Source organism: Terrapene carolina, unplaced genomic scaffold (genome assembly GCF_002925995.2).
Source record: "Terrapene carolina triunguis isolate 2854851 unplaced genomic scaffold, T_m_triunguis-2.0 Scaffold68, whole genome shotgun sequence".
Taxonomy (NCBI): Eukaryota; Metazoa; Chordata; order Testudines; family Emydidae; genus Terrapene; species Terrapene triunguis.
This window is the reverse complement of record NW_020664419.1, coordinates 9,148,403-9,164,072: the sequence shown is the minus strand read 5'-3', so window position 1 is coordinate 9,164,072 and position 15,670 is coordinate 9,148,403. Positions and strand designations below refer to the sequence as shown.

Here is a 15,670-nt window from a genome sequence, read left to right as displayed (position 1 = left end):
TTATTCCCATCCTGGAGGCTGGTACACCGACCTCGACTTGAAGAACGCGTATTTCCATATTTCCATTTTCCCAGGGCACAGGCGCTTCCACCATTTTGTGCTGGGCCAGCTCCATTTCCAATTCACGGCGCTGTCATTTGGTCTCTCGTCAGCCATAAGAGTATTCACAAAGTACATAGTGCCAGTGGCCACTTACCAGAGGTGCTGAGGTGTTCAAATTTTTGGTCTAGGGACCATCAACTCGAACCAGAAGAAACGGTTACTTACTGTAACTGTGGTTCTTGGAGATATGATGCAGACCCACAACCCACCCCCCGTTCTCTCCGCATTGGAGCCTGCTCTCTGGCATTCGGTTTGAAGGAACTGAGCAGGATTGGGGCTGCGCCTCCTCATATAGCCAGGAGAGGGGCTATGGCCACAAGGCATGATTGTTGCCCCATTATCGGTACTGCTAGGCAAAATTTTCTGGCTCCAGCGCACTGGGTGCACACACACGTAAGTGGAGTACACATTTGCATCACATCTCGAAGAACCACAGGTACAGTAAGTAACCATTTCTTCTTATAAGACCATTCTGTGTAGCTGTTGCACGTTTGCTGTATGAGTGCCCTGCAGCCAAATCAATAATAAAGGAATTGGCTTAAAAAATGTAATGAACATTAACATTTTGAATACTCCAATTTAGGAATAAAATTGTAGCAATAATTGGATTTATACATCATCTTTCATTCTGAAGGATCCCAAAGCGCTTTATAAATGTTACTGATACATAGCATACTGAAATGCAGTCATGTCTTGGAGAGAGGGCTACAGCCAGGCCAAATGGCACACAATGTGGAGGTAGGGGAACGCTGGTTGGGATCGCTGGCCAAGAACACCAGATCACATCTTTACTCTTACCTAAATTGCTATAGGAACTTCAGTGTTCATGCATGGTCGACAAGATCTTGGGTTTTTTAGACTGTTTCTGAAAGACCTTCTGCGTATGGTACATAATTTATCTGTTTTAGAAATACGAAGGACTGAATTTATTCTCTCAGGATTCAACTTGATGGTTCTAGGGAGTATAGGCATTTCAGAACTGATGTTTAGACCACTAACCATCCCTCCAGATTGAGATAGGGAATGCTTAAATAGGGAACGCTGAAAATCAAAGTTGTAAAGTGCAGAAAAGGAGGACATATATATTTCCAAAATACGTACCTTGAGCCAAATTGTGCACTGGCCTGTGCCAGTGGTGAATTTGGCCCTTTAGGGTTAAACAAACACTATTAAATTTGGAAGATCAAACAAACCTGATGATTGGATGGGGTGAAGTCTACTGTATTATGATTATTATTTATTAATACTATATATATACAAGTACATGGTTTACACTGTGCTTTAAACCGTAACAGTGGAGCTGTCTATGAGTTTGCTATGGAGAGGCAGTAGGTTGTATTCAGTTATAGTCTAAGAACTCATACTTTTCCCTTTCCTTTTGTTTTGGGACAGCAATGTTTTTGACTGATGTCACTGATACTGGAGCCTGCTAATTACGCAGGTTATTGTCATAATGGCCAAACACACACATCTGTGGTTATAATGTTGTCAAGTGTTATAACAGCTGCACACAATTTTATATTAGACAACTTATGAGTAATGTGAGAGTCTCTGTATTTTGAAAGATGTATGAAACCCTGCACCAGCCCCTTAGAGGCCATAATAAATTGAAAGATCTAAATTCATTCATCACGTCAAATCTAATAGAAATGTGCATTTGCCAGCAAAACTCTTGTATTGCTCAAAAATAAATATTGTTTCTTTGGTGCAATATAGTATTTTTCATGTGCACAGCTCTGCAAAGACGAACTAATCCTCAGTGTTTCTGTGAGGCAGGGAGGCGGTAGTATTCCAATTTTATAGATGGGAATAAGTGACTTGGCCATTGCTACAGAGCCAAGATCAGAGCTCTGGAGTTCCTGGGTCCCAGGCTTATGCCTAGACCAGTACACCAGGCCCTTCTCTTTATGTATGTTTGGACAAAAAACACATCAAGGTGTAATGACCTTTAATTTCTGCCCATTTAAGCTGATTGTACAGTGCAATTTGGTGGATCCTTTTTACAGAGAATAAAAGACTATTAAGTTTTTGCTGCTATTAGATTCTTATTTTAGATGTGTGTTAAATTTGTCATGGCTAAAGATTTTCTCCCTGGCTCCCTCTTTGAATATCAAGTAGCATGTCTTGAAGGTGTTTATATTAAAGCCTGTCTCTCTCTCCTCCCCTCCCCCCCCCATATCCATATTACCATAACTGTTTAAAGTTTTTTCACAGGGTAGAAAATAGATGGAGGAAGATAATATTTAATTTACAAATTCACATTATTACTGGACAGTATGCACTGATCTAAAAATAGAAAAATGCAACTTTAAACAGCTTTGAAAGATGATAAAGCCACAAATTGTATGCAAAAAAGAAGGGAATAATAAAATTAGGTTCAGTTATGACCACTATTTCCTTATCTCTAATCCTAACAAATGGCTTCTTATATTCAAGTTTATTAGTCCCATTACTTACAAAACATATTGAGAAAAGGGGAGTTCACTGATTTTTTCTTTTTAAATATCATAAGGGATGAGGGAACTCATCAGTCGTGTAGACTTGAACATCTGTGTGTTGGCATATGTGCACGGGCAGTGTGATGTAGTGGACTTGAATATAGGTCCAGCAGCTATGAACTCCTGAGTTCCAATCCACTGATTCACTTTGAAGCCTTAGGCAAGACAGTCAACTTCTCTACTTTAGTTTCCCATCTGTCAAATGGGAATAATATCCGAGAGCGGTCATGAGAATTTTTTAGCGTTTGTACAGAGCTTCGATGTTCCAACGTGCTATTGAAGTGCTAGGTATATTATTGTTCAAGCACATCATTAAAGGATTAAGTTTTAATTTGTTCATCAGTTTATCTAAAGTAGCGGTCCCCAAACTTTTGTGGGTTGCATCCTTCCCCTCCCCCCCAAGCTGGGGCCTCGACCGGGGCCGCAGCTCCGGGGAACGGGAGGGAGGGAGAGGAATGCGGACAAGGCTAAGGGGGCCGAGGCTGAGGCCACAGCTGGGGGCAGGAGCAGAGCTGCAGCTGGGCTGAAGAGGAGACCGGCAGCCAGGCTCACGGCTAGGTGCGTCTCCACTCCCGGCCTTACCCCGAGCCTCAGCCCTGGACTGGAAACAGAGCAGCGGCCAAGGCTGGGGGCTGGCATGGGGCCAGAAGCGGAGCTGCGCTGAGGCTGGGGACAGGGCTAGGACTCGGCAACATGACTGGGGGCAGGGAGGGGCTGGGTGGCACTCCCTCCCTGCCCCCTATGGGAGCTGGCCCACCCCTTCTAGGGGCGCGCCTCACAGTTTGGGGACCTCTGATCTAAACTAATCTATTATAGAGAAAAGAGAGCGAGACGCACTCCTCACAAGAGAAAGGAGCCTTCTTGTGTCTACTCAGCAGACCCAGCTGACTGTCTTCCTTTGTGTGGATAAGCACTGCAGTTTTGTATAAAGTTTACATATCGCAGTTGCTGTATTTCTATAGGTGAAACCAAAATTAGAGTTACTCGGTGTGCTAGACTAAGGTAGGACAGTGTAGAACACATGCAGTACATAGTAAACTAGCTTCCACAACAAACCACAAAATGAAAAGTTAAGCTGCCAAACCAGACTAGCTTGGTGGTATAATAGCTGTGTGTCTTATATGAGATACATAGAAATATGGAGTGTTTAGAACACTGTCCTGTTTGCTGCTGATGGTGATATGCCTTGGCATTGAGAAAAGGCACCTTTTGTGTGTTTGGAACTAGTTGCTTGCGTCATCCTTAAGGTCATGAAGAATGCAGCTACTGTATATTCATACAACACAAATGAAGCCAGATCTCCGGGTGCAGGCAGATGGTGCCAACAGCTGAACAAGACACTTGAGAGTTGTCACGGGGGGAGAAATGAAGGTGGTGATTGAAGAACTGAAAACACTTTTTTTTTTTAGTGAAGTTGTATTTATTTATTACAACTTTTATTCAAGGTAATTTAATTTTAGGTGATATTGAGTATAATTGAGGGCCTACTTTAATATAGTTTAATTGATATACAATAAAAGCTGTTTTATCCATCACTTCACCAACCGGAAAGCTCCATAAAACGGCATTTCTGATCATCATTGAAATTCCAGTTTATAGTCTGGTTGGTGTGGGGCTGGCAGGGGGTTGGGGCATGGGAGGGGGTGCAGAGTGTGGTCTCTGGGAGGGAGTTTGGTTGCAGGATGGGATGCAGGGCAACGGGTTGGGGTGCCGGATCTGGGGGGCACTCACCTCTGGCAGCTCCCCGCAAGCGGTGACCTGTCCTGGCTGCTCCTAGGCGGAGGCGAGCAACCGGCTCTACATGCTGCCCCCACCCCAAGCGCTAGCTCCACAGCTCCCAATCGCAGCCAATGGGAACTGCGGGGGCGGTGCCTGTGGGTGGAGGCAGCGCACTGAGCTGCTTGCTGGGCCTCCGGGACAGGTCGCCGCTTGCAGGGAGCTGCCCAAGGTGAGTGCCCCCCAGATCCAGCACCCCACACCCCCTCCCATGATCCAATCCTCTGCCCCAAGCCCCCTCCCACACCAAAACTCCCTCCCAGAACCCAGCCCCGCACCCAAACTCCCTCCCTCTTAGTTAACTGGCATTTTTCACTTACGGGCACCCCCATCTGGATAAAACAGCTTTTACTGTATAAAGAAAAACTTGTATGATAGAATAATGGTGCACATAAAGTAACAAGTCAGCCTTGTGATAGTCTAGCAGCCTTTCAACAGGTTAGAAGTTGTTACCTTGCTGTTTCTTTTCAGAAAGGCATTCAGAAACCTTTAAAATGTTATGAAGTTAATTGACCCTATTGTTCTACTGTAGGTATATTGTTCAAAAGATTAACTTTCCGGTTTTTCACATTAACTTCCAGTATGTGAGCTGGAAGCCATGTGACCTAAACATGGGAATTCTAGAGAGGGTGTTGCCTGGGGCAAGCTCTAATAATAAAGTAATTATTTTTCATCAATATTCAGCTCAAATGTAGACCCCGGATTTTAAATGCCAGCGTTTTTTAAATGAAGTGAATGTGACCATACATCACTTACTCACCTTGTGCTGGACTCTGTGTTCCTTCAGTTCTGTGCTGAGTGCAGGAGCAATGAAGAGGTGGAAGGAGGCTTTAAACTACCTTTGCAATTTCCTTCTGGCTCTGGCAGGGGGTCCCTTTAGCCCAGTGGTTCTCAAACTTTTTGTACTGGTGACCCTTTCCACACAGCAAGCCTCTGAGTGAAACCCCCCTTATAAATTAAAAATGGGGGAATTTAATTTAATTGTAATTTAATGTAACAGGGACTTGTGGCTGACAGGGACTTGTGGCTGACAGCCCCTGCACCTGGCCGGGCTCGTGATCCTCCCCTAGTTTGAGAACCCCTGTTTTAGCCCTTGTGCAGCTTGGAGGAGTTCTATGTTATGCTGGCATGTAATGGCCCCCTACTTAGACCACTAGGTTGGCAAAAGAATAGGACGTTTTCTGATATATTCAGCTTAAACATTAGTACCTTTTCAACTTTGTCCCTTTTTTCCTTACAGTATAAGTGGTATCTAAAATAGTGAATCATATAAAGACCCCTTTTTTTAGTCTGTTGCTCTGCAAGCACTGAGGGTTTTGGCATGACAGCTCAGCTCTTACCCTTTGTGTTCAAAGGTTAGTGTTGCTTGTGAGTCCAGAGCTGTTCTCAGGTACAATTGCACATAAGTGACCTTACTATTTTTGCTCCTGTGTTTTTTGAGGATTTCATATACCTAGACATTTCTCCTGCAAAGCCTTTGGCCAGCTTCAAGCAATTACTTTCCTTCGTGTTTACCTCGTTATTGTTTATCCAAGCTCTAAAACAAGATAGGGGAATTCTGTTAATATTACAGATCAGCTGCTAGAGTTCCACAAAGGCTGAAGATGATACACACATGAGAAGGAAATGCTAGTTGACAGCAAGTTCCGTTAACCTTGTTTGATCGTAGCAAGGACAAGGGCTAAATTTTGAGTCTCAAAATGTAAATAGCTAAGAGAGCCTGAAAGAGCCCTTGGTGGTAAATTTTCAGTTTGAGTTCATATGATTTCAAGCTGCCTTTTAGAATTAGGGTGAGAAATGAAAGAATTCTCTTTATAGGTTAGATAACTTCTAAAAGCACTGCGTGCACTTTTCCTTCCAATCTGAGTGAGTTTACCAGGTAATTGAAATATTGAAGCTTCTCCCTCTAGCTCAAAGATTGTTTGAGTCCATCTGTGTCACGAAATTGAGTAAAATATAAAAAAAATAAAAACTGTCTTCAGGTCCTTTAGCTGAAAGTAGTAGACTCATACAATTTACTAAACAGGACTGGCATTGATTGAAATGGACTAAGGATTGCCGGGCCCATATTTTGGACCTAGCTAATCCTTTATAAGACAGAGCTATTCATTAGAAACATTTATTTGGGTGAAAAGATTTCATTAACTTATTTGAAACTGTACAATATACATCTAGAAATCCTGTAGGACAATGACTTTAAATTCTATTTCACTGGCTTTTTTCACGGCAGAAAATAACTTTTTTGCATTTGACTATATTTTTGAAGCTAGGTTAACCCATGTTGATTTAGATGGCTTACTTTCTATTTATGCCATCTGTATTTTGCTTTTAAAAATTGTTGGGACTCTTACTGCACAAAATCTTTCAATGCTTTTCTGTGCTGTTGTGATCGCTTGCAGGAAATCTTGCAGTAATTTGAGTTAACAGTTCGTTTTCTGCATTCACCTTGGTAACTACATACTTGTAAGAACCTATGAAAAAAATGAATTTGTGCCAATTAAACAGAACTAACATCTTTGTCTTTGTTTTTAGTACAGAGGAGCTTCCTTTTCATGATGCAGCAATAGAAAGGGTAAGTCCTATGTCTCACGTCTCTTAAACCTGTAAGTAAGCATCAACACTTGACAGTGTGTCCTTTCTAATATGTATACGTTTTATAATTGGGGGATATAGTGTCATACTGTGGACTTTCATATTGATAGAAACAGATTTCTCGCATCTGCTAGAGGATAGGAATCTCCTCTTAAAAATCACACATTTGGTTGAACTGCCTTTCTGTTCATATACGACTAGATGCCATTAACTCCCTCTGGAATTGTTAACACCTCTCTTGGGTTAACCACAAAAGGTCACTACCTTACTTTGTACATTGCTGCCTTCACATTCATCCCAGGCTCTGCTGGCCTGGATGAATTACAGACAAACACAAGTCCCTAATGTGGCTGCATGTTGAGCTGCTGCTTAATAAGAAGACAATTCCATTCATGAAATATTTCAAGTTACACTTGGCTCTTGTCCTAGTTCAGTTCCCTTTGGTTAATTGATACCCTCTACTATTGTCTTTTCAAGTTAACATCTCTGTGCTGCTCAGATCAGCTCCTCCTAGTGCATGGAGGTGGGAGTGAGTGTTTGTTTTAAACAAATGCAGCTCTCGTAGCCTTTAAAAGCTATCTCTTTGGAAAATTGCAGTATTCTGAGCTACAGAGAGAAGCTGATGGGAATCAGTGTAGGGCAGTGTGTATGAGAGAGTAAGAGAAGGGAGTGCTGCTTATGAGAGGAGAAGAAAAATCCCGGAGTCCCTGTCTGTTTTGCATTGCTAGGTGGTTCTTGGGTCATGACAGCGTGTTTCTGCAACCTGAAACTGCATTGTTTTCCTGCAGTGTTTCATTGCATTTATAGCATAATGAGCATATATTGTTAACTTCATTTTAATCCGAAGGACACAGCTGTGTGTGAGGCTATATATGTTCATGGTCTCAAATATTAGACAACTTAAAATTATTTTTCATTGTCATATATGATACTTGAAGCTCTGATTCACTTAACTAAGCATGAGATATAAAGTATCCTAAAGCTATGCTATGAAAAGAGTGTATAATTCTCATATCTGTCCCAGACAGAGTGTTTGCATAGGAACTATATTTATTGTACGCTTTCCAATGTTAAGTTGCAAATGTAGTTATAAAAAGTAATTACACTGTATTCTAGTTATACTTTTGGTGATATCCTGACCTCTGCTGGCCTGAGGCTGAGGTTTGCATTACTCCAGTCAGTGAGGCTTAGTTTTCTACAATTTCTGTTACCCCAGTAGTTGATAGGACAATTAGCATGTAATTTCATTGTGGGCTAATAATAAAGAAAAGATGGAGGGTTATTTTAATTAACTTACCTGATAGTGGGGGACTGCCCAGGCATTTTTTCTGTATAATTTCTGACCTTGTATGATGTCCAGAAGCAAATATTGGTGGTATTTTGACCAGTTTGTAGTTTACATAAAGAGTCTTTTACTTCTTTCCCATTAAATTTGAAACTCTTTCCCTTTGATCACAACCTGTCCTTCATACCTGTTCCACTGTACAGCCTAAATTGCTTTTCTTTTCTTTGTGTAACATGTAAAAATACTTTGGGATGGGGTTAGTGTGACTGCACAGTAACTACTTTTCACATTTCATTGCATAGGCCATTTGAATGCTTAAATGCCAGAAACCATTGTACTATCTTATAAACCAATTCACCTTCAAATTTATGCAATGTTTTAAAATGTAAAATTAGGAGAGGCATCATGGTCCAGTGGGTAGAGTACTGAACTGAAGACCTGGGTTCTATAACTGGCTCTGTCTCTGATGTCCAAATCGCTTCATCTCTCTGTGTCTAACCCTAACTCTGTGTCTGTTTCTCCTTGCTCTGTCTTATTTGTTTAGACTGTAAACTCTTCCGATTTTAATAGTTCTTACTATGTGTTTGTACAGCACCTTGCATGATGGAGTCCTGACTTTGGTTGGGGTCTCTACCAAGGCACTACCCTAGGCTCTCTACTCTAGGTGCTGTTGCAATATTAATAATAAATAAGAGAGTGTCACAAAGATGGATATTTGCCAGTTAAGCTTCATCCCTTTCCCTTTCCAAGAGTCCATTATTTATTTTACCTGGAGTAAGATTCCCTCCCAATTTCAGTTTGACTCTAATATTCCCAGAGGTAAAAGTACTTCAGTTTGACTGTCTACCCTAGCACTTTTGTCAGTCAGAGGTGTGAAAAAAACTCACTCCGATCAACATAAGTTACACCGACAGAAGCACTGGTGTGGACAGTGCTGTGTTGGTGGGAGAGGCTCTCCTATTGACATAGCTACCCCTGCTCGTTGGAGGTGGGAGAGCAGCTACACAGGAGACCTTACAGCAGTGCAGCTGCAGTGGTGCAGCTGTACTTTTGTAAGGTCTCTAGTGTAGAGGTAGCCTTTAAAACCTACTGCAGAAGACAGAACAGTGGTTTTCTTCAGAGACTACTACATGGACTCTAGATTTCCTGATAAAGCAGTAGTATCCATCTTCTCTGCAATGTGCTTCTTGAGATGTAGCCATGTTATCCAAGCAACTCTTGTTGGACGTGAAAATGAGCATTGCTTAGGTTAAAAAACAAACCCACAACTGCCCAAAAAGCAAACTTAGAAGAGTTTAAGAACCAGCATAGACTGACCCAGGAGCCAGGAAACTTGAATTAACCTAAAGCTGAAATGAGTTCAGTATTAGAGGCTCAGGGTGAAGATGGGATTTTATTTTTCTGACCAACTAACTGAATAACTTGCCCAGAGCAGAGACCTGGCTTTCTTTACTGGAGACTTGTATGCACATTCCCCCCCAAGCCTGAACTATGCCCAGGGAAATAATTTGGAAAACTTCTGCTACTGGGATATTATAAGGGATCACTGTATTTTCTCAGCCTCACTGTGAAAATATATAAGTGCAGTGATGCTAGACCTAAGATATGTGGGAGGCAGCAGTTTTTCTACAGTTCCCTTTTTAAGCTAAACGTTACATGATAGAAAATAAGAATATTTTTAAAAGCTGAAGATGCCAGTATCTATCTGCAAAATCTCATAAAGATGCCTCAACAGCATGAAACTCCACAAGAACCTCAGGGCAATGAAATGCAATGTGAAAAGTCAGATAAGTAAGACTGGCAAAGTAGCAATATCTGACTCCACCCTGTTAGTAGGAGCTGGTATTAAACCACCCAAGAAAATGGATATAATATTGTTGTTTCATTATACATGTCATCTATGTATTTACTATCACCATATTTTTGATTTTCATTTTATTGTGGAAAAAGCTCTTTGGACACCTTTAACTTCCTAATACTTTATTTCAGCTTTTCAGACCTGTAGTTATATCCATCTGCTTTATTTCTGCATAAATTCTGCTGATCAGAACTTAACTATTACCTTAGTTCTAAAGTGTAAATCCACATGGAGTCAATTCATGCTATGGGGTCATTTATGAAATTACTGATCAGCATATTTAAAAATGAAGTTTTTATTGTGCATTCACATTCACATTTTTCTAGTGCTATCTCATGAGTGCTTCCTTCCTTTTTTAATACCAAACTTTATGGAATAACAATAGCTTGCCATATTATTTATAGGTGAGAATCAGAGAAAATTATGCACATTGTGTTTCTACTCTATTATAATGGCCTGAAATGCTATAAAATCACTGTTATGGTTTCTGACTGGCAGGAGCTTATTTCTGTTGGTCTATTTAACACAGCAGTACAATGCTATCATTAGCCTACACATGGCATTTGGCTGTTCCACACATCCTCTGTGGCAATTATCAATATGGTGTAATTTTATTTTTTCTAGCAAACCCCTTGTGTGACAGTACAGAAGTTGTGTCTGTGTATAAATTAAGCTTTTGTGTGTAATTGTGTACACAGCTTTTAAAAGCATTTCTGAAATAGTTGGCCTTTATCTTATTACACAAAATAGTAGTAGTATACATGGTTTAATTACAATAAGATATCTGATACATGAAGTGGATTGTCCTTACCTGTAGACTTAGGCCAGATGGATGAAGATAACAATAACTGTGTTAAAAATAAGTTATTTTCCAGGTCACTTCATGAATTTTATCATGGAATTTAATTTAAAGATGGAAAATAACTGTTAGGTCACTTAGGGCTTGTTTTCACATACAGCGATACAGTGGCGTAGCTGTATCGCTGTAGTGCTGTATGTGAAGAAGCCACTATGTTGATGGGAGAGCTTCTCCCATCATCACAGTTAATCCACCTCCCCGAGAGGCGGTAGCTTTGTCGGTGAGAGAAGCTGTCCCGCCCACGCAGTGCTGTCTACACAGGGGTTAGGTCAGTATAACTATGTTGCTAAAGGGTGTGGATTTTTCACACCCCTGAGTGATGTAATTATACTGATGTAGGTCTGTAGTTTAGACCTGGCCTCAGCCCTATTTCTGCTAGTTTAGACTTGGAACAACTTTTGTTGGTGATAGATGCAAGCTTTCGAGCTACCCGGAGCTCTTCTTCAGGTCTGAGAAACTAACTCAGGCTGTGTCTACATTAGCACTTTAGTAGGTAAAACGTATGTTGCTCAGGGGCTTGAAAAAAACCACCCCCCTGAGCGACATAAGTTACACCAACAGAAGTGCCAGTGTGTAACTGCCAGCTGATGTAGCTACTGCCATTCATTGGGCATGGTTTAATTATGCCGATGGGACAGCTCTCTCTTGTCAGCCTAGAGTGGTACGTGGGGGATCTTACAGCGGTACAGCTGCATCGGTACAGCTGCAGCACTGTACGGTCTCTAGTGTAGACATAGCCTCAGTGTGTCACTGCGATATACAAGGTGGAACAGGTTGTTTAGCATAAGTGGTTAACAAACATTTCAAGGGACCATTCAAGCTGAAGTGGCTCATTAACCCCCACCCCCGTCATAGGGAAGAAAGGAAGGGAGGGAGGGAAAGCAGCTGGAGTGGGGTTTGGTAGTGGGTTACAGATTGTTGTAATAATCCATAAATCCAGTGTCTCTATTCAGACCATAATTTTTAGTGTCTAGCAAAGCCTGGGAGCTTAAATTCATAACTTCACCTTGAATGGTCCCTTGAAATGTGTGTTAACTACTTATGCTAAACAATCTGTTCCACCTTGTATTTAGCAGTTACACTGAGTTAGGCTATATCAGGGGTCGGTAACCTTTCAGAAGTGGTGTGCCCAGTCTTCATTTATTCACTCTGATTTAAGGTTTCGTGTGCCAGTAATACATTTTAACGTTTTTAGAAGGTCTCTTTCTATAAGTCTATAATATAGAACGAAACTATTGTTGTATGTAAAGTAAATAAGGTTTTTAAAATGTTTAAGAAGCTTCATTTAAAATTAAATTAAAATGCAGAGCCCCCCAGACTGGTGGCCAGGACCCAGGCAGTGTGAGTGCCACTGAAAATCAGCTTGCGTGCCGCTTTTGGCACACGTGCCATAGGTTGCCTACCCCTGGGCTATATCTACACCGCACTTTTGTCAGTAAAACTTTTATTGGTCAGGGATGTGAAAAAACCACATTCCTGACTGAAAAAAGTTTTACCGACGAAAAGCGCCAGTGTGGACAGCACTTTATCGGCAGGAGACGCTCTCCCGCTGACAAAGCCAATGCCGCTTGTTGGGGGTGGTTTTATTTTGCCAGCAGGAGAGCTCTCTCCTGTTGGCAAAGAGCGGCTACACAGGAGACCTTGCAGCGGCACAGCTGTGCTGATGCAAGGTATGTAGTGTAGACATGGGAGAGGAGTTAGATTAGATTTTTTTAAAAATTCCTTCTCCTCATTTAAGTAGAATGATGCCACCTAAGGCAACAGTCTTGCAAAACCTTTTGCATGTGCTTAATTTTAAGCACGTGAGTAGTTGACTCATGTGAGTAAAGTTAAGCCTATGGGTTTGCAGTATTGGTACCTAAAATTTGCTAATACATTTAGGTTCATGTAACAGTGTTATTGCCTAACAATCGAGTCTAGAGTTTTAATGATTTGGGAAGAGCTTTGAGATTGTTGGTGAAAAAAAGTTAATTTATATGTGGGGCAATTCTGCATTTGAATTAGGCTGAATAGCCTGAGCAAGGGAGGTCATCACCTGAAAGTATCAATAGTTTTATGTAGAATTTTTCAAACATTTCAAACATTGGAAATTAACTGCCTGGAGTTTTTAGACACTTAATGTTTTTGGTACTTGCCAAAAATTTGACAGGAAGAAATTTAAACCCTCTCTACTGCAAAAGTGTGTGTGTGTGTGTGTGTGTGTGTTAGTGTTACTCCTGGGGAATTCTGTGCCAAAACAATAAAAATTCTACACACAATATTTTAAAACTCTGCATATTTTATTTGTCAAAATAACACAATATAATAACACTACTTTCAATTATACTGGTAATTTATTTCAAAATAACTGTCAGCAATTATGTCTGTAATAATACAGACAAAAAAAGATTCAGGAATGTTTTTTGACAAAGAGATGCTTTACTAGGCAAATTAATACAGAACTTTATACAAATATAAAACTTTTAATGCAGAACAGAGTAATTCATTTAAACTACAATACAGAAACTTATTTCCTGCACCAGTCAGAAGCAGTGCAAAGGCTTTGGGGGAGTCAGGAGTAATGGAGGAGCTGAGGGAGAGGGAAGGAGCCTGGGAGTGAACTTGGAGGGTTGTTGCCTGTGGGTGGTGGTAGTATGGAACAGCTTTTTTGGGGGGGAGAGGATTGTTAGGGAGTTGAGGAGCCTCCCCTATGCAGACCCTGGCTGACCCTGAGCCTCTCCCATTTAGTCAGGCACATCTGCCCCCATCCCCTTGTGTCCCTGCAGTCCCCATCCCCTTGTGTCCCTGCAGTCCCCATCCCCATGTGTCCCTGCAGTCCCCATCCCCATGTGTCCCTGCAGACCTCTTCCCATTCAGCCTCTGGCTCAATGCTGTCACCCCACTAGCTCCTAAGCTCCTGCCCCAGTCTGTCCCCCCCACTAGCCCTTCTGAATCCCAGACTGTGACCCCCCAGCAGTCCCATGTGCCCCACTCTCTGTGTCTCTCCCCCCCCCTCCCATATACCGTACCTCCTAACCTGGCTCCGCAGGTAGGGTGCTGTGATGAACGCAGCTGGCTACTGACTGTTATTTCCTGTCAGCTGCTGCTATCCTGTCTCCACAGTGGCCTCTGATGCATGAAAGGTGGAACTGCAGCACTTCTCAGGAAGAATGTATTTTCTGTGCAGAAAAAAAAATCTGCATCGGACATGAATTCTGTGCATGTGCAGTGGCACAGAATTCTCACAGGAGTAAAATATATATTGGGTTTCCAAACGATTAAAAAATTAATCGCGATTAATCACGAGATTTAAAAAAATCATGATTAATTGCAGTTTTAATTACACTTTTAAACAATAGAATATTTAAATATCTTTTGATGTTTTCTACATTTTCAAATATATTGATTTCAATTACAACACAGAATGCAAAGTGTACAGTGCTCACTTTATATTATTTTTTATTACAATATTTGTATTGTAAAAAAGATAAACAAAAGAAATAATATTTTTCATTTCACCTCATACAAGTACTCTAGTGTGATCTCTTCATCGTGAAAGTGCAACTTTTTTTTAACATAACTTCACTAAAAAATAAAACAATGTAAAACTTTAGAGCCTAGAAATCCAGTCAGGTCTACTTCTTGTTCAGCCAAATGCTAAGACAAACAAGTCTGTTTACATTTATGGGAGATAATGCTGCCCACTTCTTATTTTATAATGTCATCTGAAAGTGAGAACAGGCGTTCACATGGCACGTTTGTAGCTGGTGTTGTAAGCTATTTATGTGCCAGATATGCTAAACATTCATATGCCCCTTCATGCTTCGGCCACCTTCCAGAGGACATGCTTCCATGCTGATGATGCTTGTTAAAAAAATGCATTAATTAAATTTGTGACTGAATTCCTTGGGGGAAAATTATATGTCTCCTGCTCTTTGGTTTTACCCACATTCTGCCATATATTTCGTGTTATGGCAGTCTCGGATGATGACCCAGCACATGTTGTTTGATTTAAAAACGCTTTCACTGCAGATTTGACAAAACACAAAGAAGGTACCAATGTGAGATTTCTAAAGATAGCTACAACATTTGACCCAAGGTTTAAGAATCTGAAGTGCCTTCCAAAATCTGAGAGGGACGAGATGTGGAACATGCTGTCAGAAGTCTTAAAAGAGCAGCACTCCAATGCAGAAGCTACAGAACCTGAACCACTGAAAAAGAAAATCAACATTCTGTTGGTGGCATCTGACTCAGATGATGAAAATAAACATGCATCAGTACGCACTGCTTTGGGTCATTATCGAACAGAACCTATCATCAGCATGGAAGCATGTCCTCTGGAATGGTGGTTGAAGCATGAAGAGGCATAAAAATGTTTAACATATCTGGCGCATAAATAGCTTGCAAAGCTGGCTACAACAGTGTCATGTGAATGTTCTCACTTTCAGATGACATTTAAATAAGTGGGCAGCATTATCTCCCATAAATGTAAACAAACTTGTTTGTCTTAGCAATTGGCTGACCAAGAAGTAGGACTGAGTGGACTTGTAGGCTCTAAAGTTTTACATTGTTTTGTTTTTGAGTGCATTTATGAAACAAAATTTACATTTGTAAATTGCACTTTCACGATAGAGATTGCACTATAGTACTTGTATGAGGTAAATTGAAAAATACTATTTCTTTTTTACAGTGCAAATATTTGTAATAAAAATATAAAGTGA

The 15,670-nt window shown here is 41.0% G+C and overlaps 1 protein-coding gene across 5 annotated transcripts in view; it reads left to right on the top strand.

Annotated features, from left to right (window-relative positions):
* USP6NL (USP6 N-terminal like) overlaps positions 1-15,670 on the top strand; it is a 199,302-nt gene that overhangs the window by 117,334 nt on the left and 66,298 nt on the right. For all 5 annotated transcript variants that reach the window (XM_024210873.3, XM_024210874.3, XM_024210871.3 and 2 more), the window contains one exon: positions 6,909-6,948. In XM_024210873.3, coding sequence (XP_024066641.1) covers positions 6,909-6,948 — 40 coding nt within the window. The remainder of the gene's footprint in view (positions 1-6,908; positions 6,949-15,670) is intronic.